The 25473-nt window shown below is 41.4% G+C and overlaps 1 protein-coding gene across 2 annotated transcripts in view; it reads right to left on the bottom strand.

Moving 5' to 3' along the window:
* pde2a (phosphodiesterase 2A) overlaps positions 1–25473 on the bottom strand; it is a 224533-nt gene that overhangs the window by 129285 nt on the left and 69775 nt on the right. Inside the window, exons 1-2 of one of the 2 annotated variants that reach the window (XM_033631081.2) lie at positions 24338–24510; positions 23963–24053 (exon numbers count right to left, since the gene is read on the bottom strand). In XM_033631081.2, coding sequence (XP_033486972.1) covers positions 23963–24053; positions 24338–24372 — 126 coding nt within the window. In that variant the 5' untranslated portion in view covers positions 24373–24510. Of the gene's footprint in view, positions 1–23962; positions 24054–24337; positions 24511–25473 lie in introns of those variants that run through there. The other variant, XM_033631080.2, reaches the window with a different exon arrangement.

The raw sequence follows: 25473 nt of genomic DNA, 5'->3' as shown, positions 1-25473 counted from the left end.
ATAACTGTCACACACACAGACACACACAGACACAGACACACACACACACACACACTGGAAGTGCAGTGGGCGTACGGCGCATTGTCTTGATAAAAGATTTCTGAGCCACAGAGTGTGGCTAGAATAGATAACATATCATCTCATTCTCATTTGATTTAATCGAACAGGCCTGCTGTTTAGCATGTTACCCTCTGTCTTGTGTGTGTATGTGAGTGTGTGTGTGTGCGTGTGTGTGTGTGACTCCAAGTCTCTCTGCTAGTTTGCATGTATGTGTGCGTGTGCTTGCCATGCTCAGGTGCCAGCAACTTTAACTGCATTTGATCCAAGGCATAAATGTGATTTTGTCGGCATAGTAATAAGGAACTGTAACGAAATTTAATGATAAAATGACATAACATGATCATGATTATTATATTATGGGATATTTCTGTTTGCTTTGTGTGTGCCTTCCTTTTTTATTGTGATCTATGCACGTAGCTGCCAGCCCGTCTGTCTGCCTTTGTCTCTCTTCCTGTATACGTGTGCATTTTACGCGACTTGCAACTGTCCTTAAGCCCGCTTCTCGAGGGAGCAATACAATTGGTGGTTTAATCAATGGCCACCTGCCTGCTATTGGCTAATCAATGCCAGGGCAAACATTAAGATTAGCTCTTTGGAGGAGGCAGATAATTGACTGTAAAGGCTTGACAGACGAGTGATGCATACTGTTAGTGCATGCTGGGAAAAGGACACAGAGACACAGATGGACGCGGAGCAGCAGATGGAGAAAATAGATGGATAGAAACAGACTGACAAGGAGGAAGTGAAAGAGGAACCACAGAGACAGGAAAGAATGGGGAAAGAAAACAAACGGCACAGATCATACATCAGAGATCAGGGTAAAGGTTCGTTGACCTTTGGTTAACGGCTCTGAAATTAATTAACCTTACTAAACAGTTCAGTGTTATACCCTGCGTGACACTCAGGAGGCAATCAGCCCTGAATCTAAGTGGAAGCACACATGGCAAGTGTTGTAGCTCAAATTGAAAACCCAGCTCATCTTCCATTTACACCAAAGAAATGTTGCTTCTTCATCCATGAAGAGAGGACACACAACACACAGTCACACAGTCACACACACACACACACACACACACACACACACACAACTTCCTGTGTGGTGCCAAAACATGCTCTTGCAAAATTGCATCCACAGCAGAAATCATTGTGCAAGAAATATGATAAAATATGACTTTTTAAAAACAACCTGTCTATTGGAATCTATGTCTACATAATTTGCTAAAGTGGGAACAATTTCAAAGCCACACAATGTCACCATAATGAGGAAATGCTTTAATTGACATATTTGTCTCGTGGGGCAACCAGTAGCTCCGTAGGTAGGGCAGACACCCCAGGAACAAAGGCAGTGTCCTTGCCACAGCAGCCACAGCCCCCTGTTGCATGTCATCCCCCCCCCCCCTCCATGCTTCAAATCTGTCCTGTCATTAAAAGTAAAAAAACCCTCAAAATTGCCTTGGTTAATTAAAAAAATGACTTGAAGCATAAGACAGGACATGTTTACTGGAGTTGTACCAACTCAAAATTATGTCAGTCTAATTGGATTTGGCTGCTCAGTATAAATATTAAACTTTTCGAGTGTCTGAACAGGGGTTCAGTGGGATGTTCAGGGTGACAGTGACATTCACATAATCTACAAAACAAGCCGAGTTAGCCCTACATCCGAGCTAATGCATGCTACCTATGCTAACGCCAGATTAGAAATGTACACCATTTTTTGCTGACACTAGATATCAAACAGAAGCCAGAGATTGTATCATATTAAGTTGCTATGAGCTGTAAATTCACCACATCTAAGCAGAAGACAGAAATTAACTTTATCTCAGAGCCTGACCGGGCAAAGCTTCTCTCCCTCCGGCAGTTGCCTCCGTATCACTCAGTGTGAAAGCAAGGAGTGCTCTGCAGCTTAATCTGGGGACTGAAATTTCCATTGCCAAGTGATTATTCAAATGTTCAATGTTCAGGACTCAGCCCCAGTGTTTACTCTATTAAAATTAAACTAAATCTGGCACTTCGGCAGTGACTTGCGGCGTCAGAATCCAACATGTTTAACAGCGCCCGGCAGTGTAAGGTGGAAACGCGGTGGGACAAGGACGAAAGTTAAGGCGGTGAAAGTCCAAGTGGGGCGGGCAGAAGGGGTGATGGATGGGTCCAAGAAATCATGACTTTCACCCGAGAGAGTGGTGTTCACGTCAAGTAAGATTCTAAGATCCTAAACCCAACCATGTGTTTGTTGTTGAAGAAACAAAAAAGGTCAATTTGCAGTGTTGTACTAACGTAGTGCATTTATTTTGTATGTACTTGTTAAATTTCCTGTGAAAATGGAAGGGTATCTTAAAAGAACACAAGTGCATGTAACAGGCAGAACTTGGCACGGTGTCCTAGGACGTCAACAACCAACACACCCAGGGTACCTTACATGTCGTATATGGACCTGGAAAGTCCATGACCAAGCACGTCAATGTGTGACGAGGTGGGAGTGAGAATGTGTTGGTAAATTCACCACCTCTACGCAGAAAGCAGAAATAAAATTTCTCAGAGCCTGACTGGGCAAAGCCACTCTTCCCCCTGAGCAGCTGCCTTCATCTCACTCAGACCCACCCTGGGTCTGTGTCTACAGCTGCCTGTGTCAGAAAGCAGCGTGAAAGCGAGGAACGCTTGCTCTGCAGCTAAATCTGGGGACTGAAATTTCCCCAGAAGTACACTAAACACTGACTCACACGAGAACACAAAACAAAAATGAGTACTTGACTTGAAGACTCTCAGTTAACTGAGTGATCTCCGGCCAATTATTCAAATATTTCCACGTTCAGGACTCAGCTCTAATGTTTACTCTATTGATATTTAATCAATAGAATCCTATTGAGTCCTGCACTCTCTTTGCCCACAATCCACCCCAATCAGTAAACTTGTTATGAGTTTTTGCATGGTGCATATTTGCAGCACTTCCTACACCAGAGAATATGTTGCCAGGGAAAATAACAAAGACAGAAATTTTGTTTTACTATAAAAAAGTAATTGGGAAAACAAATTAGTACATTACTGCAGTTTCTAGGAGACATGGTTGGTTTTTGAAACATTACATAAAAGAAAAAGTCAAACAACAGCAGAAAAGTATTTTTCATGTTTTTCAGGTTCTTCTGTCTATCAGGCATGAAGAAAAAAAATGTTCAGACACTGTTGCAGAGAAGGATTTCAATTTCTCCAACACAGCTGCAAGACACGTTTCAGTTTGCTGAGTAAGGGGTGTGCCACTTATTCATTCAGCTGGCATTCTGTATTGCTGTTATTATCACAATTTTATGATCACTGTGCTCTCTGTCTGCACATGGAGAAAAAACTCTGAGGTACGAGTGAGTGGCTGAAAGGCATTCAGGGAAATGAAGGAAAGTGGTTATGCCAGGAAAAGTTAATTACAGCAATTCATCAGACAAATCCCTGGAATTCATTAAACATCACACACTGACAGAACAGTATTAAACAGTATGAGAGCGTGACATTTATTTTAACATAAGGTAGATTGATGTATATGCTCTGTACAACCATTTGATGTTTATGGTTTAATAAAACCACAACTGTTGTCTAATTACTGTATGTCTCATTTTGTCATGAGGCCTTTTAGTTAATTTAATTAAATAACTTGTATTCTGTACATTCCCGTGCAAGGCTTGTTTTAATGTTTGCACAACTGGCAACACCAAAAATAATGTACAGAAAAGATCAAACTAAGATGCAGCAGCAGCAAAAACAACAACAGGAATAAAAGCTACCCCATGGTGGGTGCAGAGAACAGCAAATACTGTAAAAGCTTCTATAAGCTCAGGTCAGTTTACAAAAATGGAGTAGCAAAAGGATTATCTACTGATATATCTTTATTCAAAATGCAGCAGTGATGTGAGCGGACCTCCTGTTGGCTCTTTACACAATAAGCTTTAACAGCTTTTATTGTCACTGCGTGATGTCAAATAAACAATAACAATAACAGGAGTGGAAGTAACCATTTTCAGTACGGTTTTAATGTGTAATAGTGTTTGAAATATGTTCAAATCCTGACTTTATTATGCATCAACAAGAAAGAAATAGGACAAAATACATGGGAGCAAAGCCAGAGCAATACATGCACCATTTTACTGAAGTGCTGTTGGTTTAATGTGGCATCATTTCAACACTGAAAGCACAAAGATTATTGGATTTAATTATGAAACTGCAAGACATTTTGATGCGTGTAGGTGTTGCGGAAACTATTGGACTGTGGAACATTTGATGACAAAAATCAGATTTTATACATCCTACATAAATTTGACGCAAGGTAATATACATACAAATTGATGACTAACCTCAGGTAGTCACACTGAAAAGATCACTTGTACCCAGCAGGAAAGACACAGTATTGAGTTTTATGCATCATAAAGTCAGTGGAGGAGGATGATACAACACAGTTGAGATTCAAAGGCTCCATTGTTTCCTCTCTCAGTGTGCCTAGTGTGTTCTCATTTTTTTACCTGCTGACATGATTGAGTTTTCATCTAATGTCTTATCTGTTTTTTTGCCCCCACAGTCAGCAGACTACATGAACTTTAAACTCAATCTTCAACAGGCTCGGCAAATACTGTGATATTAATTCAAATTGGCTTTGTGGGGCAAGATTCCACATATTGACATTTATTCAACAAAAAGTCTTCAATACATTTGTATTCAGCTTCCTGCTTTGCTTCAGTAGGAGAAATGACAGCTCCATGAGGGCTGATTCTCTCGCCAGGAGGATGCAAAAAACCTTTTAATGAATTTGGAAAACAGGTCAGAATGATGAAAACCAGTAAAACTACTTTACAATCCAATACTGATGGCAGAAGCTTCATTTTAACTTAGGAGACTGTGTGAAATGCAGTTTACTGTTGATGCCAGTAAAAGCGTCACAATGACGTGTCTGAAGCCGTAAAAAAAGCTCAATGACTGTGAGACTTGTAAAACTGATCACATCTCTCCTCAGCATTTTAAATATGCATGTCAAAAACACAGACACCCCGAAGGCTTAACCTAAACCTAAAACCCTGAACCTAAACTTCTACACTCTAAAACATCATACAGGAATTTAGGGGAATCAAGTAATCTTTTGTCATGAGCTGCCCCTGCTCTCCTTTTGCCTTGCCAATGCCACTGTTGCCCTGCATCAGCATTGCAGCCTGCTCTTTCAGCCCCACCTCCACCCCAGCATCCACCTGCAGACTAAGGCTAAGGGAGGTAATATTTAGGCATCTCTCCCCAATATCTCATGTACACATATCTGCAGGGAGCGAGTCTAGATACCAAACTCTAACACTGTTCTGCTGTTGAAATAAACATTAAAAACACGAGTTGTCTGACTGAAGTTTTATTTACTTGACTTGAAGTCTTTTGACTTGAAGTTATGGGTTGAGTGCAGAGTCCTGCATCGAGTCGGGTATGCTGGCGGTCTGATCGCAGGTTGGATGATAAATATATTAAAATAAAATGAGGTTAATTTGGACTTTGTGTGTCAGCTCTGCCAGCTGCACCAGCTCCAATATGATCAATATCATATTATTAATATGGATATGCATGCGTGTCTAACAGACACATTAACTGTGGATATGTGCTGCTCAATATTATGAAAATAAGCAACACATATTCATTTACATTGTATTTTCTCAGTTGCCTTTGTTTAAAATACATCATCTTAGTTTCACACATATGAAATGCCCCAAAATCATCCCTTTAAACATGTTATCTAACTGAAACATTTAAATAGCGCATGGTTAATTCAAGATTTGTGGTTTCAGGTTGGTTAGCAGAACTAATGGGTCTTATGTGTGGGCAGCAGGGTAGGTGTGGTATTGCAGTTTTCTAAAAATGTATCTGCATTAATTTGCAGATATCTGTTTATAGAGATTAGCTGAAATGATCGTTGCACAGAAGAGGAAGTCTTGGCTTGGATATCCGCTTGCTACACCAGATCTCCCAAAGTATTGGCTGTTGCCCCCAGACTGGTTTATGGGTGACTCGTCCAGGCAACAAAATGATTAGAACAGGTTGTGTGATCATCATATTTAATTATGTTTTGTGGGCAGGTGATTTAGTATCATCTCTCCTGTAGTGTTGGTATTTGGCAGTGATTGAGCATATGCTCTCTATCTGGTGCCAACTTTAACATTAAACATAATGCCAAGTAATTTATTGCTAATTAGATGTAAAGAGGATATAATCTTTTTTTGTTGTTTTGTTTTCCATAGTTCTGACAGAGTGAAAATACAGTCAATGACTTTACCTGTCTTACTACAGTAGACAACACAGATTTACCTCGATGATGTTGAAACTTATACACTCTGGATCGCAGGTTTGTAGAAAATTGTCAGATATACTATACTGACATTAACGTCTGGCTTACTGTGTGACCTTTATACTGCCCACCTGTGGTGCAGCTATAAAAAAGAGCAACGTGCAAATACTTGCAGAACAGTCACTAACAATCATGCCATATGAGCATGACTAGATTTCATTGAGATAATATTATGTCCATCAGAAAATGTGCATCATTGAAACACTGGTTAATCCCACCAAAAGCAGCAAGGGAGTTGTGGCAAAGCTGGTGTAGGCGTCTGTCCATTTTGACACTGAATACAGGATGAAGATGATGAGGCTTTTGCATGACGCTTTCTTCCTTTTTGTCCATTTCTTTAGTTTTTAATCTCTCTTTAATGGGTTTCAGGTCTGGATATAAGGTATATTGAGTACATTCCTTTGTTAGCAGCCCATCAACCCTCTTACTGGATTCAATTCTGTAATTTATTTTTCAATTTAAATCACAGCCCTCAGGAAGCATTTAGATGAATTGTGGATGTAAAGTGGCACGAGTGGAAAGACAAAAATCCTTCTTCTGTTTTCCTCTACTGGGTCAAACAGGATTAACCGAGGCTGGACCACATTAGCTGGGTTTTATGCCATTTAGTCTCCCCCACAGCAACACCTGTGATTATTTTTACATTGTGTCAACACAATGCATTCTGTCAAATCTGGTTCCTGTTTTATTGGAATTTCATTGAAAAAAAATTGTTTTATGATTCATCGAGTGTGAATACAGTCAGTAATGTTTTTGAGCCTGTCAACACCACGAGTAAAGACCTGGAGGGTCCAAGCCTGATAAACAAGTAGCCTAATGTAAGAGAAAGGACGCAAAGTGGAGAGATCGACAGAGCGACAACATCACTCTGACATTTTGGCAGCGCTCAGGCAGCGCAGAATGACACATTAGACACACACATTGTTCGGCATGCTTGTCGAGTGGTTCAGCAGTTACATACTTCGACGTGGATTGCAGTCTAGCCCCTGAAACACTACATGGCAAGACTCTTCAAAGGAGGGATCACACTTATGAGAAGTTCAAGGGTATAAGCTAGTTGTTGAGGAAATGTGTGTGATATGTCTGCACGCTAAAGGATGCCGGGAAAAAAAAACAGAGATGAAGAATAGACAGCGTGGGAGACAAAGACAGTGAGAGGAAAAAGAGAAAAGCCGTGACGGAGAGAATCAAATATGACACTTTAATAGGAAGATGCCACTAGTTAACTTTTTATTGTTTTTGTTTTTTGTCGACAAGCTGCCAAGTTGCATCATAGACGAGCAGACAGTAGAGGCATGAAAAACTTCAATGTCGGTCGAGATCAAATGCGTTCATGTCAAAGTCAGGGCCAGCTGAGGGTCGACGGAGGCTAGACAAAATAACATAAACTCTCTTTTTGAAGTTAATAAATCATTTTTGCATTCATCAGTCACTCTTGGTTAGTTTCTGCTCGTGACGTCTATTTCTCATGCTGTTTGGAGTTCCTTGACTTATGAAATTATTTCTCAGCTGATCTGACTGATACACCTGCAGCCTGTGCACAGATGACTTGGCTCCTAGTTGTTACTTTGAAAGCTCTCATATCAAAGTGCTGATTGCCAAGCTGCGTTACAGCTGACAGTATTATACAGTAGTATTACACAATTCACTCTGGTAGAAGTGCTTGTAATTGTAATTTATATTCTTCAAATTTAAAGTCCTTTTAAAATATTCAGTATTCAGTATTCAGTATTCCCAGTTCTTGCAAAAAAAAGTCACCTTAATTGCACGTTTAACAACATTGTGCGACACGCTATAAGATGTTTTATGAAAGTAAAAACTTTTAGATTTTCTTTTTTTCCCCAGACAAATACTGTTCAGGGTTTCTGTGAGTTTCAGAAAATCAATTCTCTTTCTTTTATAATGCTAGCAGAAAAGCAATTTAAGATTGATTTTCGAAAACAAACCCAAACAAAAGATGAAAGAACTCAAAACCTCGCAAAAACACAGCTGCAACTTCAATTAAGCAGATACAAAGCAAAGGTATACGCATAATACACTCAACGGCTGACATCAAATTTCCTTTACTGCAGGTAAACGTCACTGACCAATTCACACATTTCCTCTCAGAATCAATGTTCATCTTTCTTTTTATCGATCAATGCTATACCCATCAAAATGTGAAACTCTAAATTATTTGCGAACCCGTTTGCTTTTGAGTCAGAGCAGCAAAGGGGAGCCGACCTCAGCCTGCAGCTGCATGTGACTTCACAAAATATTTATCAAGAGAAACTCTGTGTTTCACTTTCACAAACATTTTCAGCCACACACATCTTTGTGTCATCACTGATTCAACCATCATAACTGTCATAACCTCTGCACCAACACTGCAAGTAACATCAGCTTCACCCTCAGGCACTCCTCCTCCTTATCAAAACACCACGTAATGATTCTGGTGCTGCAGCTCAAATGCCGCTGGTGATGCCCTGATGCACTCTGTGGCTGGGTGCTATACCTCCCATTCAAACTCTAATGAAATGTCAGAGTGTATGCTGAACTTTAGCACCAGAGGATGCCTCCTTTTTCTCCCTTAAATCTGGCCTGATGACTGTGAACAATATCCCCATGCATCATATCAAACAAATCATCCTTAAACAAAATGAGTGCATTAGAAAGTGATGCATCATCTGCAAAGAGTTGTAGAACATGGCACGGTGAAGTAAGTTTCCACCTAGTGTATTTCTTGAAAGTCTGATTGGTCGAACTATATTGTTGTTTTCTGGAGGTGGAAATTACAAAAAAAGCAGGGGTGCATTCAAGTCCTAGACATTTACAAGTTATGAGTTATTTGTGATCTTATTGTTGCTAGATTCTTAAGATTCTTTAAGTCCACTTATAGGGGCATTTATAGAGTTTTTAGAATTGTTTAGTTAGCCCTATAGATTGTACAAAGGAAGTGGACGTAGCCACTTCTACATACCCTATTTGTTTGTGGACTACTGCTTTGAAGTCTCAAGTTTTGCATTTCTGCTAAATCAAGTGAGAGGTATGGTCATTTCCCTGATAGGCTTCTATACAATTAGACTTCTTTTGGCAACTTGTGGAGCACGGTCTCACTCCGAAGTCAAATCTGGGGCTTGGCCAGTGACTTGCAGCGTCTGAAACCAATGAAAAAAGGTATCCTTCAGTGTCAGCATAATAAAGAGCAGGTTCCCTTTATAGTTTAACGCCGCCCGGCAGCATCAGGGGGAAATGCAGCGGGACAAGAACGAAAGTTAAGGCGGCGAAAATCTGAGTGGGGTGGTGGTTGGGTCCAACAACCACCGACTTTCACACAAGAGACCGTAAGATTCTAAAGCCAAACCCTGTTCTTTTTTCCCAAACCTAATCCCTTCCTTTTGTGGCCTAAACCCAACCATGTGTGTTTGTTGTTGACAAAATTTCCTGTGAAAATGGAAGTGTATCTTGAAAGAGGAGAACTTGACATAGTGTCCCAGAACGTCAACAACCAACGCACCCAGGGTACCCTGCACGTCGTAAAGTCCATGACCAAAATGTCAATACTGTATGTGACGAGGTCAGTGTGAGAATGTGTTGACTTTTGGAGTCGCCCTCTGCTGGAAATACTGCAGGTTTAAGGCACTTGAGCATTGGCTCCAATTTCCGAGCCTGACATAACCCCTTGGTGAGACCACTTTAATTCACTTTAGTCAATAAAGAGTGAGAACAAGAACAAGCACCGTCACTGAATGTTATGACAAGGAACTCAAGCAGACAAACTGCCAGAGAAAATAATCCTCACTGCTTCAACAGCCTGACACAAGAAAGAATGAGAATGTGACTGATAAACAAGCTACTCCAATGTGGGATTTACATTCTGCTTTCATGGAGGAGTTTCATCTTTTAATAGAGAAAAAGGTTCAAGGATGAGGACTCTCTGTTCTATCCTATCTCAGGGAAATTTTCCCAATGAGACTACTCAGAAAGTGAGGATGCTAATGGTGCTGTGGATAAAGTAACCACTTAGTACAGGCTCCATTTGATTATATTTTTGGGGTGTTTTGGCTCCATTAGATAGCACAGTGGAGAGAAGGGAGTATAAAATATGGCTGAGGTTCCTGGACAGAATTGAACTGAGACACTGAAGCTACATGACTTTCCCCCAAAAGCACACAACATTTATATGCACATAAATATTAATGGAGTGATCTGCATTAAGCATTTATGGTTAATTGTGAGTTAATAGGGTAAAATATATTCAAATATGCCCACATACATTGCTGTGTTGGATGAGGAATCTGGTCATCAGTGTTTGGACAGTTTGCCGTGCCAAATAGAGATCATTTTTACATTGACTGTCCATAGAGATATAGAAGCTCATATTTCCCTTTCAGTTAACTTCAGTTTCTCCATAGGGATATCTAAAAGCCACTCACATGTCTGGATGCATCCCTCTTGACACAGCTGAGCTTTTAGAGTAAAAGGTACATAAGCCTGGGGGATGCTGGCCTCTGTGCCTATGGAAAATTGTAAGCGTAAGTTTGAGTGCATGAATGTGAAGGTGTGTGTGCATTGTGGTGTATGTGTGTGGAAGTGCGTGCACATTTGGAAATGGAGAGAGATTGATCTTCATCATTGGTGCGAATTAGATCAATAAGGAAGTCGGTCAACCAATATCTAAAAAGGCGAATATAGGGTGATAAAAACACACCTACGTGCAAGATGCATGCGCCTGCCACATACATGCACCCACACATCCACACACACACACACATAAATACCCTCACAAAGACACACACACACAATTCTGGTGAGAGTGGCTGGTTATTGAAATTTCTGTCCGATGGGAAAACTGGAGCATGTCAGAGATACATGAAGGTCAATGCTGCAGAGTGGCACAGTGCAAGAGCACACTGTGTAGGTGAACCTACCCACACACACACACATGCAAGCGCACGCGCTTGCACATGCAGACACAAACCGAGTGTGAGAGTGAGAGAGAAAGGGACACGCCCCTCTCTTTTAGTTCAATCCCTCGGGGAAATTACATACTGACACCTCTTCCCTTGCTGTTCTTTCACCCACTTCCTCGGCTCTTTTCTTTCTTCTCTGCCTTTTATTCTCCCCTCTATCCAAGTCTCCATTCAGTAATGCTCTATTACCACAATGGAAGGACGGCAAATTGAATGGGACGGAAAGAGAATAGCACTAAAACACACAAACAACCCCCAAAAAACACTGCGAGATATTAAGAGGGAAATGAGGAGTGAATAGAAAAGTGCATCCTTTTCAACAAGGTTACTTGGAAGTGCATTCATCTTTTTTGCTCCCTCCTTTATGTTGCCTCCCTGAATTTGTTTCACTATTGTATTCTATCTATCTATCTATCTATCTATCTATCTATCCCCTTATGTCGCTGTTCTGTTGAGAAACTGTCTATTACTCATGCTCCCTCTCTCTCCTGCCTCTGCACTCACATCCTTATCTAACTTGGCCTCGCTGGCAGTAAGCTACTGCAGCAATGCCAGATGAAGAGAAAACCATCTACTCTTTTTGTAACAGGAGCGTGGGCAGGCCACCCACCTTAAGTTTTAGATAGATTTTATACATTGGCTTGGAAACAGCGAAGAAATGTTCCAACTTTTTTGAGAGAGGAGGAGAAAAAAAAGGTTGTTTTCTGTAGCATAGGCAGAGAAGGAGAGATTAAGTGTATGTTTATGTATGTACTGAAGCCCTGTGGCTTAAAACACTCCCTATTGGATAACTAGTGCACAACATTTAGTTTCACATGTATTTGAGCATCCAAATTCAAACATAAAAATGTTATGCACTTTGTTGGAGGCTATGTAATCTCAACTGGCTACTCCCTGTAGGTTAATCCAATGATAGGGTTCATTATCACCTAGGGCTGTTTGGAAAATTGCAATACCATGCTATTGACAAGCCACCTGTAGGGAATGGAAACACACTGCCACTACCACTATGTTTTTTCCTGTTTTCAAGGGAGCGCTGCATATACACACTACAAATGCCAGTGTGATGAGGCGCTGAGCACTTCTGCATTGAGCAAGTTCATCTGCCGTTTTTTTTTTATTGGTAGCCAAGAGCTGAACATGTTCAACTTTTGTAAAACACTGCAGCAACTTGTCACTGTCACTTTTTACACAGATGTGCATTGTGGAGGACGGTCAAATACCACAAAGACTGTAACATTGTTGAAAAACAACAATAGAGGAGAAATTAATACTGACTATACACACACCCATCCCCCCGGAACAGCATCGGACTTTGAAGCCAAAGTTAAATAGTGGCCAAACGTGGAATTACAACTCCCAGGTCCATCAAGTGATGTCATTGGATATATTTCTTTGAACATCACAACCCCTGAAATGACTCATGTCACTATCAGGATTTGATTCATTCAGAGTGACAACATTTTTGAAGTTTAGAAGAGCTGCACATTTAAATAATTTTCGTCCCCATTCGACTTTGCATTAGGGCTAAACTACAAGTAGCCGCTTGACTGCCTTAAGTCTCTAGTACTTGCTCAATGGGCCCCACAGTTTCAGAGGATCTGATTAATTTTATACCATAGAACTTGAGCTTCTGTGGCTTCGGCACTGAGAAACATTTTCAGGAATAAACAGGGACCTGCCTCCAGCGCTGTATCCAGTTTGCTCCATAAGTCCATGGTATAGACCAACAGGTCCATCCTCTCTCCCTATAAGCTTCAGCTTTTTCTTAATTCAGAGCAAGGCTAAAAGCAAGTAGGTACTCCACCTTGTGCCAAAATATTTACCTCTGTGAATATACTGTATCATAGCAACCAGAAACAACCAAAGCGTCTCAGCTGAAGAAACACCCCTTATTGCATCTCATTGTGCTTTTGTGTTTAGTAATTTATTCACAATACTTTCTCTATCCCACTCCCACCGCTTCCACCAATGGGCTGACTATGAATGTGCCAGTCAAACTTTGTCATTATCTCCTTCAGTCATTCATGTTGCTGCTGCCAAACTTTAAATCTGTTCTCCTCTCTGCTCCTGTCAGCTGTCATTTTAGGTGGAATCATCACGCCCTCCTCCACCCCATTCACCTCCAGTCACCTTATCCAAAGCCCAGGACGAGCTCATCTAAAGCCCACTCCTCTTCACATGCAGATCCTCAGGATAACTTATGTCATTTGCAAAACAAACAAACAATAATAACTGGATGTTGCGCCACCCTTAATCACTGGAGGGGAAATTCCTTCACAGCAACAGCCCTTTTATCAGCAGCATTTTTTCTCTTCACTCTCTGACTGTTTCCTTTGTGAGTGTCTCTCACAAAGGAGACAGTGACTGGAGAAGCAAAGGCCTGACAAAACTTGTGTCTACACATTCGGTTGATATGTAGATGTTTGACCACGTGGGACATTTACTGCCCGATTACAAGCTGACCACAGCTGTTTTCCTTCAGTAAAGAAGGAAACTTTTCAAGCCGGTTTGATATTCAGGGAATAGATTTTGGGTGGAGTATCACTTTAAGAAATAGTTGCAGAAGAAGAACTTCTCCGTAGTCTTTCTGCCTACATGAGGTGAATGATGACTCATTAGTTGATTCTTCTTTCTGTTTAGCTCGGAGCGGGGAATGTGCCCTCTAGCCTGACAAAGCCACCTGACAATTTCATTTCCCTCTCATAGCTCAAGACATCATTTATTGTAAAATAGGCAGTGCAGTAGAAGAATACTGATTTTCTCCTTCACTTGGACAGGCCAGTGAAACTTCCCACACCTTAACAACACTTATGGGACTTTTGTTTTTGCTTGTGGTTTTCAAAATGGCAGAAGTACAAAACAACTGCTCTGGAAAAGTTGTCCAATTTCCCTTGAGCTACTGTACTTCAGACTTATGGTATGCAGTTGCATGATCATGTTTTATTGTATATCTGCATTGCCAAGTTATAATAGTTCTTTAAAAAGCTGGAGAGTTTCAAGAAGTGGCAAGTCATGTCATGTAGCGACAACTGGAGTCTGGATTACATGCTTTCTATATTGATTGTGACTGCAATGAATAAAATGCTTTGTAAGAATGAATAAGTTAGGCCCATGGAAGCATGAGCTGCTCACTGACATGACAGAATAAGTGCGTCATGCTATGTCATCTCTCCACAGAATGTTTTAAGGCCCACACATACTAAACTGACATCAAAGAAATAGTGGTGACAAAGGCCGACTGTTGCATCACCTTACGTCGCGCTTGCACCTGAACATACATACAGACCACAGCCAAGGGCCAAGCAGCACATTTCTCTTCTCAAAACTTCTATTTCTCTTCTTGTGCACTGATTAGCTTAAGCTCAACAGCCAATCAGAGTGACAGGCTCAATTCAGTGTGCTCAATCGTCCGAAAAGACGCCGTCAAGGGCCAGCTAGTGCCAACAGTGTGGGACACATTGCGTCGTACATCGCTGACAGCCTGACACTGGCGTATGTAGGACGGTTGGCCTGTTGTGTCACGGCCCTTAGCGAAGACAGATTTTACTCTCTGGTTTGAGTGCTGGTTAATCATAAATGTCAAAAAAACCTAGGAACTAGCTTAGAGCTGATATTTCTTTTTGTGAATGGTACAGGGGCAAAATGATCATTTACCACCACAGAAGCCGAGCGTTTCTCTACTAGCTGTTGAATGTAAAGAACGCACAACCTCTGGCTTGTTCATGTGATCAAACAAACACAGTTAAGCGAGCTGTCACATGGCCAAAAGTGGAGTTAACATTGACAAGGACTGCAGTGACAGGGATTCCAATTTGGATAAGAATAGTAGACATTTTTTAATACTATAACTATAAACTATATATACTATAAACTGTGATGTTTAAGAAAAGACAGTCAAACCAAAGAGATTCATTCTATTGGTAAATGGTATAGTAAATCGAATGCATTTAATTAGCGCTCTTAGGTGCCGCAACCATTCTTAAACACAATCCTGGACCCTGATTAACAAAAATCACCCACTGCAACACTGTGTGCTGTCTCTCTCTCTCTGTATCTACTGTGCCTGCTCTTGCCTTGTTTTTAAATCATATTTACTGAGCCAAAAGACAATGAATGTGTCATGATTATTAGCTAGCTGTCTGAATGAATGGAGAGCGCTCAAGTGCCTACTCACAGTCCTTTGAGTTTAACAAGTCAGCAGGGGGTTTGTACACCAGCAAATATACAACCGCATCGCATATTTACCTGCTGGTAGGTGCAGAAGGGCAGTGGACTGTGCGCACACATGCACGCACGCGCACACACACACACACACACACACACACACACACACACCAAGAAGAGAGAGAAAGAGCTTGCTCAATACTCTGCAGGGATCCACATGAGATAAAATTCAGCAGCACTGAATAATGCGGTCCATTTATCAAAGACAGAAACACAAACCCTGACACATGCACGTACACACACGTATATATATACAGCATTCTCAGAGGGTTGTTTGAGAGCGAAGGTGCCCTTGTGTCGGTGGTCATTTATCAGAATATGTGATTCAAAGTGCCGTGGCAGGCAAAGCCCAGTGGTCTCTACTTGAGCAAATGTCTTCTCATCACTTTGAACCCTATAGCACATAATCCCACACTGCTGTGCCCCCGAAATGTAAAACACTCTCTCCCCTGTGTTTGGATTTACATCATTCAGCCAGGATGAGCCCTGAAACAGGAGAAAAGCTACCACAGCAGTAAAGGGAGGAAGAAAACAAAATAACTATATTTTAGCCCAATGTGCCACAAAGTTTGGAGCAGGCACACAACAAGAGATTTTTATTATTAGAAAGGCTCAAAACAACCAGCACCAAATATTACAAAACCAGAAGCAGGCTGGAAATATTTCCCTCAATGTTTCCCTAAAGATATCCAGAGTCAAAAGTTGATTATGTTCCCTCATGTCATAAACTACAGTAGTAAAATCACAACTCACTGCATCCTAACCAGGCCTGCAGTGGGTAAACTCTCATGGGTTTGGCAGAGTAATGTTTTGATCCAACCACAAATAACCTGACTGATGTTGTAAACTTAAAACTGACATTTATATGGAGACATTAGAACAACATGATTATGTTTTACAGTGGCACATAAAGCTAAACTGCTGTATTAACCCATCTGTTAAAAGTAGATCCAACCAAACAGAGCCCGGAAAACTTTAGCTACACATACAGAGGGCTGACAGATATTTTATTTAACAGATTATTACTGATGCATTGTGTTTACTGCTGGATGCCAAGCTTGTCTTTTGCTTCTGTCTGGCCCTGGGATTCAACACTGGTCAGTGTTTTTGCCGCATAGAAGACGGTTTGCACAGCAATCGCACTCAGGTATGCACAAGTAGACCGAGACTTTCTAGAAGCGGTGGTCTCAGTCTGGTTACAAACAAACTCTGGTGTGATTCGTTTGTGGTGAGAACTTGTTCCGACCTTAATCCGAATGTGTGTCACATTTATCTCGCAAGTGTACTCTTCTTCAACATTTTGTTTACTTCCTGGATTTTTGTCATGGAAATTCTGACTAATCAAGAGCAGCTTTCTCTCACAAGGCATTTTATCTGGTCCGCTTGTAAATGCTGCCGTGAGGACACGAACCAACTCTAGGTTATTATGCAACTTTGTAACAAAATTAGTCCCTGATTTGGACCAAAGCAAGACAACTCTAGGGCTGAAAGCACCCAGAAGAGAAACGTACACAAGAGAAATACTTTCTAAAAAATGTCAATGTGCAATTATCTACTCATAATTATAACAAACCCCAGTGAATCCACCCATGTCTTAATATCTTATGAAAAAGCACACACAGTGGTTAGTATATCTTACAAATTAGCTCCTTACAAATGATGTTACGTACTAAATGTAAGTTAGTTTGATTAGGTTTAGGAAAAACACTGCTTAAAAAAATCCAAAGCGTGCTCAAAGTTCACACGATTCTAAACATCAGTCTCCTGGGAAATGTCCTGTGTATTGTGACCCACCCACCACCCCCACCTAGCTCTTTACAGGGACTACTTTTTTTTTACCTTCTTTACACTCATGTGTACATTTATTATATGATAGCAACCTTCCTAAATGTGGGTAACACACAAATTACTTTCACATGGGATAGGCTATATACACATTTTGGTGCATTACTTTTTGTAGGTATACCTTCAAACAGTGCATAAAAAAACCTGAGTTCGCACACACCGATCAACTTGCACTGTGCTCTGAATCAGCTGATGCACCAACCAAGCTTTCCTTCTGCTATTACCAACTGGGCCATCAATTTAAGTTGACAACTCACTGCACATTCTCTGCCACTGCAGCTCCTACTCATGCATGTCACGCCTTACCTGTTCTCATTGGGTCCCTCGACATTTGTACTCAAGACCTGTGTTGGGAATAGCAGAACATTATGGATCCTGCTCCCAGTAGTTTAATTCAAACCACTGGTGATCAATGCAATAAATCTGAGAGGAGAGGCGCACACTTGATGGATAGAAACTGCACAGCTGACAGTATTTGGAGCTCTATGTGGCCACAATACTATGGTCCACTTTGCACTCCAGAATAATTTTGTTGCATGTAAATGGTGTTGCTGTCATGCAAAGCATCATATCCTGTCTTTCCCCTGTTGCTCTCCTTTGTTATGATCTGATCTTTGCCTTCTATTTAGACACTCTGTATTTATAGATTAACATATGATTCAAATGTGTTTGGTTTAAAGGATGTCTGAAGTGTTAATTGGAGCATGCTCGGGATGTGCCACGCTGTGCTGTGTTGTCATCTATATGAAAAGCACAAGCTGTAGTACATATTGTTACTTGAGTGTCTGGATCCTCTGCTTCTGCAGGTTTTGTGGGTCATGCAATACAATGGTTATCTGTCACTGTAAAATGAGTTACAATCCATTTTCTCTCTAGCGCCTCCTCCACCTCTTCACACATGGCACAGCAGTATTCTACCTACATAGGTCACTAGTCCTATGGTGCCATTGGAGATAATTTCTTCAATCTTAAGCGCTGAGTGCTCCACTGCTGTGTGTGTTTGACTAAATGTGCTGAATTTTAAGCACTTGTGTTTGCTGCTTATTGCTGCATATCAGGCTGCTGGTGCTCACATTAAGGATGAAAGGAGAGTCGACAAGAAGAAATAGAGGTTTCACTTAGGGCTGAAATGACCAAGTCAGATGGGGAGAATCGTTGCGTTCCTCATGTCTAACTGAAAATTAAGAGTGTGGGATCCACTGTTGTAGATGCAGATTTTGAAGGACTGATCTCTTCCTGTTATTGCTTTTTGGTGGCTTTAAATTAAGCTTTACCAGGAGCAAAATAAATCTATTTACAATTACTCTTAATTACTAAATCTACTAAATTTAGGAGATTCGAATCATCAGTCAGAGACCCTTCAGTCAACTGAGATGGATCCAAGTTGAGCATTCATCATTTTTTTTGTCTAGTCAGTGTGCTGTGCGGCGTACTTTGAGGGATGTTTTGGTTCCCAGATTTTGTTGTTGACATGATTCAGCGGCACAGAGGAGGAGAAACATTCCATCGAGGCTTCGAGATAACAATATCTTCTCTCCTCTGCTTAGAAGTGGTGAATTTGCTGCTCACAGATACTTAATACAACACGGTCTCTGGCTTTTGTTTGATATCTAGTGTCACCAAAAAATGTTGCTCATTTCCAATCTGTCGTTAGCGCTGTTAGCTTGTTTACTATATTACATGAATGCCGCTGAACATTCCACTAAGCCCGTTTCAAACATTAAATCTTAATATGGAAAAAAGAAAACGAGTTGTCAAATATTCATATTTAATGGCCGAGTCTGATTTGACTGACATAATTCTGAGTTGGGTACAGCACTAAAATATAAGAACGATGGATGTCTCTGTCAGTAGTCACATCAGCAGCTCAGCTGTGTGTCCTGTTGTCTTGCCCTTGAGCAAGACTATGAACCCAGCTGCTCACGGAGCCGTAGCATTGTTCCAACCTCTAATTAGTCCGATATGTGATTATACTAGGCTATACTGTATTTGTGTACCATAGAGGATCAGCAACGCAACAAAAGTAGGCTACTGGTCGAGATACAAGTGTCATAGAGAGAAGAGAATGAAACACCATAACCTCCTGTTATTAACTCTGGGGTCCGGGTTGTGTGGGGAGCTCTCCGTGGTGCTGAACGGCTCCCGGCGGGCTATTTCTTGATGGTGCGCCGCCACTGGCTCTGGGTCAGCTGGGAAAGGCTTGAGGTGAAGCAGGCTCACGGCTTATGTGTTTGCCACTTTCTTTTTCATTTTAAGCCACACCATGATCTTTTCCTAACCCTAACCAAGTGGTTTTTGTGCCTAAACCTAACCAGACCTTAACCACAGGGCATCATGATGATTTCGGAACAACGGGACTTCGGAACAATGGGTTTAATATGGTCGGACCAATGGGCTGTCGGACCAATGGGCTGTCGGACCAATGGGCAGACCCCGCTGCTCACACACTCCATATCAGATTACATCAAAAAGATAAAAGTTAAAATGCACAGTGTGTATACAAGCTCAAGATAAAGAGTTGGAAAATGCTGTGAGAGCAAGACATAAAATGATTGCCTTAAGTGTTGTGACTGTATGCAGATCAACAAGTGAAACAGTGATCTCGCATCACAATATCAAATCAGATCAGGGTGAAGATGAAGGCAGGCGGACACAAGCAAAGGGCAACTGGAGCAACAGCCATCACAATGTGCCACTAGGACTGTACGATATGAGGAAAACATGCAATATGCAATAATGATATTACTTATTGTGATAAATCAACAGATATTAAAGTGTGCTTAGTTCTAGACACAGTACCTGCTTGTGCCACATTGTCTCTCCTGTATGTAAAATACTGCCAGACGACTGACGTACTTTCTTTCTTAGACACCAGTTCCTCTCTGACAGTTGCACTTTTGTCTGCACTCATCTCACACACTCCTGCTTCAAGTATGCAGAGTAGTATGGCAGCACTAGTCCAGTATCACTTCGTTTCCACACACTTTTGTTTTGTCTCCATACTCTGTATGGCATACAGAGTATGCCCCCACTGTTCAGTGCAAGGAAATGCATCTCTTTATAGATGGATAAAAATGCCACTGCAAAAGTGGCAGAAAAGTTCATTTTTAAGTGTTTTTGGTGCCCAGTCTTGTGGAATAATCGCATGGAGCAGTACAGAGATAAAAACAGGACCAATTATTCATTGTGACAAATAAGTGAGGAGGTTGGCTTGGCCATTTTTCTGAAAGATTTTGTGAGAAGATCATTAATAAAGGCACTCTATATGTTACACAGCATGCTACCAATGTTAGCTAGCTAAACATGCTGTTGAGCTTTTCACTTAGAATAAATGTGTAAATAGAGCTGTAGCACATTCATCAATCTGTTTGCTAATTTGTTTTTATGTTAATTTCCTTTGGCACAGTGCTTATGTTCTGTCTGAAATCTGCTGCAAAACATAGTCAAAGTTGACTCTCATGCAGAGATAGAGCTATGTGGAAATGAGGCGTGAACCTCAGACACATGTATGCAGATTCTGACCTCTGGGCTCTGTCTGATTGGCCAGAGAGTTAACACCATGGCGCATATCAGTCAAAACAGCTCCTAAAGACAGAATGTAATTTACTACATTGTTACTATAGTCAAAGTGTAATATCACAGTCATTCACAATGTGTTTATTCTGCAAGTTGGTACTGTGATAACAAAAAAAAGGATGTATTTTGCAATGTGCCATTTGTTTTCCCCTTTTCTCCAGCAATGAGGTCAGAGCATACAGCCCCCTCTTCTGTCTCAACTAGTCTGACTCCAAACTCGTCAAATACTGATGCTTGATCAGTGGCCCTCTGCATCAGATACTGCTGTACCAAGGCACACTTTAGTGGTGGTATGAGACGTTGTGCAGCAGAATTTTTTGATGCTGGGAGTAAGAATGTGTTTTTGTCCCAAAACTGAAAATTATTATAAAATAGAGCGCAAAGTTTAGTGGGCTGGACCTACTCCATTCAACGGAAAACACTTTCATGTCATTCAGGTCAATCTGTCCGCAGCGCTACTGCACTGAGTTCCAGAACACACTCACTCACACCCAAACACAAACAGAAATAATTATGTTTAAGTTTAAATAGCCTTTTTCCACATCAATCTTCTGCTGAGAATTTTTCATCGCTTTTAACACACCATCTTTGCTGAACAAGAGACAGCTGAGCAGCTAAATGACGCGGTGATGAGGATGGGCGATGCAGATAATTATCAAAGAACTGAAGCAGGGGATCAATCAAACCTGTCTCCACGTGTTGCTTCTGTTTTTTTGTGCACACTTGTTGAGCCTCACACAAACAGCACAACAGCATATTATTGAAGGCTTGGATTGAAACGAGTATGTGTTAATAAGAAACTAAGAAAACATTTGCACTGACATGCAGACACCCAGAGCAGCAGAGCTTATAAAATATATACACAAGAAAACACACGCAAACACGTATTTTGTTGAATTTTAGTGGAACTAGAGAGTCTCTCTCTCACACAGACACACGAGCACGTAAGCACCAACCCCGATGCCCTGGCGGATTAATCCTCACATCTGTTCTGCTGGAGACTGAGGAGAGATTAACCTGCTGCTTTTACCGCCTCATTGGCTCACATGCACAAACCCATGAATACACACACACACACATGAATACATGCAGCACTTTCACTCCTACATACTGTGCAAACATATGATTCATGACAGCACACACAGAGATACAACTTAGCATTTGTGGACAGCCAGACGCTCGCGTTCGCAGCTATCTTCGTCATAATCCGTCAAATCAGAGGATGAGAGTCATGACATCACCAAAAATCTTTTCGTGGAACTCAAGCGACACAACTGTAAAACCTCTGTGATCAAAAATAAAAAAATAAGTTATGCACATTTAAGTGTGATTTTGTCAAGCAGCTCCTGCAGGTGGCGCTGCACACACTGACAGTCTAACAGTATCAGTAACACTACAGCAACAAACTATTTACAAACATACACAGGCAGAGGAATGTAGTTGGACAAGACTTTCTGCAACGTTGACTGACTGCGGAAATGCGTATGCGCAGGGCTGACTCAGTAGTGCTTTAGCACTGTAACCACAGATACACACCCAAACACACACACACTAGCAATTATATATAAAGGTTAAATAAGTAAAATTGTGTTCATGAATGTGATTGATCTTTGCCCTGCAACACAATGCCATATAATAATGAGTGAGTTTGTCTTCTTTGAGGACATTGTTTACATGTTTGTTTATCTCTTTCTTGAATGAATGACTGAATTTGTGCATGTGGGGTTGTGTGTCATCAATGTGCGTGCACATGTGCCTGCGTCTCTGTGAGTGTGTATCAGTCTAAGTAATTGGATCTGAGCAGAACATGTCGACACTGGCAGCCAATCAAAGATTTTTTTTTGTTGCCATTTTGCTGCCAACAACATTAAATCCCTTTGCAATATAAAACACAAATGCGCACACACACACACACACACACACACACACTCATGCTCACACTGCACAAAGACACACACAAACTAACACTGCTCGATGGCACGTGAGGATACGAGAAAGCAGCAATTTTAAACTGTAGGTATCTGCCTGTCACAAATCACACAACACAAAAGAAGGAGCGAGACAGACCAAAATGAGGTGGAGAGAAAAAAAAAACGACGGAACGAAATGAGGCTCAGTGCTGCAGGGATTGCAAGAACAAAATTGCATCAACTCAACTGAGAAACATAGCAGCCTAAAACACACACACACACACACACACACACACACACACACACACAACACACACACACAAACAGAGACCGTTGTGCAAAAAGCACTCATCCGCCATTCAAACAACAATGTCACTTTAATTTCCTCCCTTTCATGTTTATTGCTGTTTTATGTTTTATCTTTCCGTCTTTTATCTGACACACACACCAGCCGCGCGCACACACACACACACACACGCACACACACACACACACACACATACAGAAGCTCCAGGCAAGTAATAAGTCTCTCACTGACTCAATCAACACAGAACGCTGCAGCAACAGGAGCTAAAACTTACCTCCGCCGGACAAAAGTTACTCATTCCCAAAAGACAAGAACCGTGAGGGACTAACAAGAAGCATAGAGGAGGACAGAAATGTGTGTGTGTGTGTGTGTGTGTGTGTGCGTGTGTGCAAGAGATAAACAAAAAAGGGAGATCAAGGGACTAATATAACAAGATAGGAAACTTGTTAAAGAAAAGTCCTCCTCAAAGGGGATTTTGAAAGCGTTTGCATGAAGGAAAAACCATGACAGTTCCGTTAATTTATGGGAATGAATCAATGTCTACCTGTTGTTGTTCCAGGCTGGACAATAATTTTTAAAAAGGAAGAAGGAAGAGAGAAGAGGGCAGAGGGCATGAAGCATATAGCATCCTGTTTTTCAGACTGTGTGGAGAGAAGAGAAGAGAAGAGAAGAGAAGAGAAGAGAAGAGAAGAGAAGAGAAGAGAAGAGAAGAGAAGAGAAGAGTAAATCCTACCTGAAGTTGTTCGGACAACGTGGTGGACTGTCTGGTAGTCAGCGCTGGAGCTGAACTCTCCTCAGGACGCAGAAACACTTGCTGACCGCGTCTGCGGGCATCAAAAACAACTGTCAGGACCCTGTGTGTGTGTGTGTGTGTGTCTGTGTGTGTGTTTAAGTTGTCCGCTGTGCACACATGGAGTCAGCTGTTCAAGTCTGAGTGATAAGCTGCTGGAAAAAGAGTACTTTCACACACACACACACACACACACACATACACTCAACTTATCTTTCCCCTGACGTGAAGAGTGCAGGAATTTAAAAGGTGTGTGTGAGGGAATTTAGGGGAAAAGGTCAGTGTGTTTACATGTGTGTGAGTGTGTGAAGTCCTTACAGGTCCTTTCCTTTCTTCCTCTCGAGCGCAGTCATGTCATCTCCACCTGTCGTACGCAGATAGAGCGCTGGAGTCACACACACATTCACACACACAGCGACGCACCGATGCACACACTCGCGCCGGCAGGCTGAGACACACACTGGGGCGCTAACACCACGAGCTGCAACGCATAGAGTGAACACAGTCCCTCCTCCTCTCTCTCTCCTCCCACCTCTCTCTCTCTCCCTCTCTCTCTCTCTGTCTCTCTTTCTCTCTGCTCCTCCTCTGGGTCTTACTGCCTCCCTCAGCCCGCCCCATGTTTCACTGTCCTACTGTCAGAATGTGCACAGGCAGGATACACACACACACACACAAAAAAGAAACACTGTAGTACAGGTACATTAAAGGGTTGACTCACTTTGACCACATGGGATGCAGAGGAATTATAAACCTGAATGCAAATATTAGGAATATTCATAATGAGGCTCATTGCTTTTGGATTTACAGATATTATAAAGACATCACTGACTATTGATTCAAATATTTAAAATTGCCTACCTTCTATGGACACACAAATTATGACAATGGGAAAAACGTGTCCCTTATTCTTGTGCAAAACTGCTAAGAGAGAAGGTCAGATGATCACAATGTATCTGACTTGCCATCCACAGCAATCCTACCAGCACATCCTACCATCAATCAACCGTAGTATCTTGAGACCTTCACCAAAAGACAGAGGTAACACAGATCAGAAAGTGCTCATATGAAAGAGTCATTTTGGAAGGCAATAACAGAAAAACTTTTTGTCAACCCAATCGCCAGAAAAAATGTTGGCATTGCGCATTTCTGCAAACCTCAGATATGTCACATTTACACATCATTATGAAGCTGATATATTGAGACAGTGCTTCAACAACGCTATGGTTAACCTGTCGTTATGTTTAGGCACAAAAACCACTTGGTTATGGTTAGGAAAAGATCATGATTTGGCTCAAAATACCTCGTTTTTGAATCACAATCCCAAGATGAAAAGCAGTGATGTCTAGTAAAAAAAAAACCACTTTTCCTGCTACTGTCCCGGCAGGAAAAGCAGTGATGTCTCATGGGACAATCCCTCCATTAAGCTCACTACACAACACCCACATTTGGAGCCT

Source organism: Epinephelus lanceolatus, chromosome 4, assembly GCF_041903045.1.
Source record: "Epinephelus lanceolatus isolate andai-2023 chromosome 4, ASM4190304v1, whole genome shotgun sequence".
NCBI lineage: Eukaryota > Metazoa > Chordata > Actinopteri > Perciformes > Serranidae > Epinephelus > Epinephelus lanceolatus.
The sequence above is the reverse complement of the archived record's forward strand: the minus strand, read 5'-3'. Positions and strand labels throughout refer to the sequence as shown.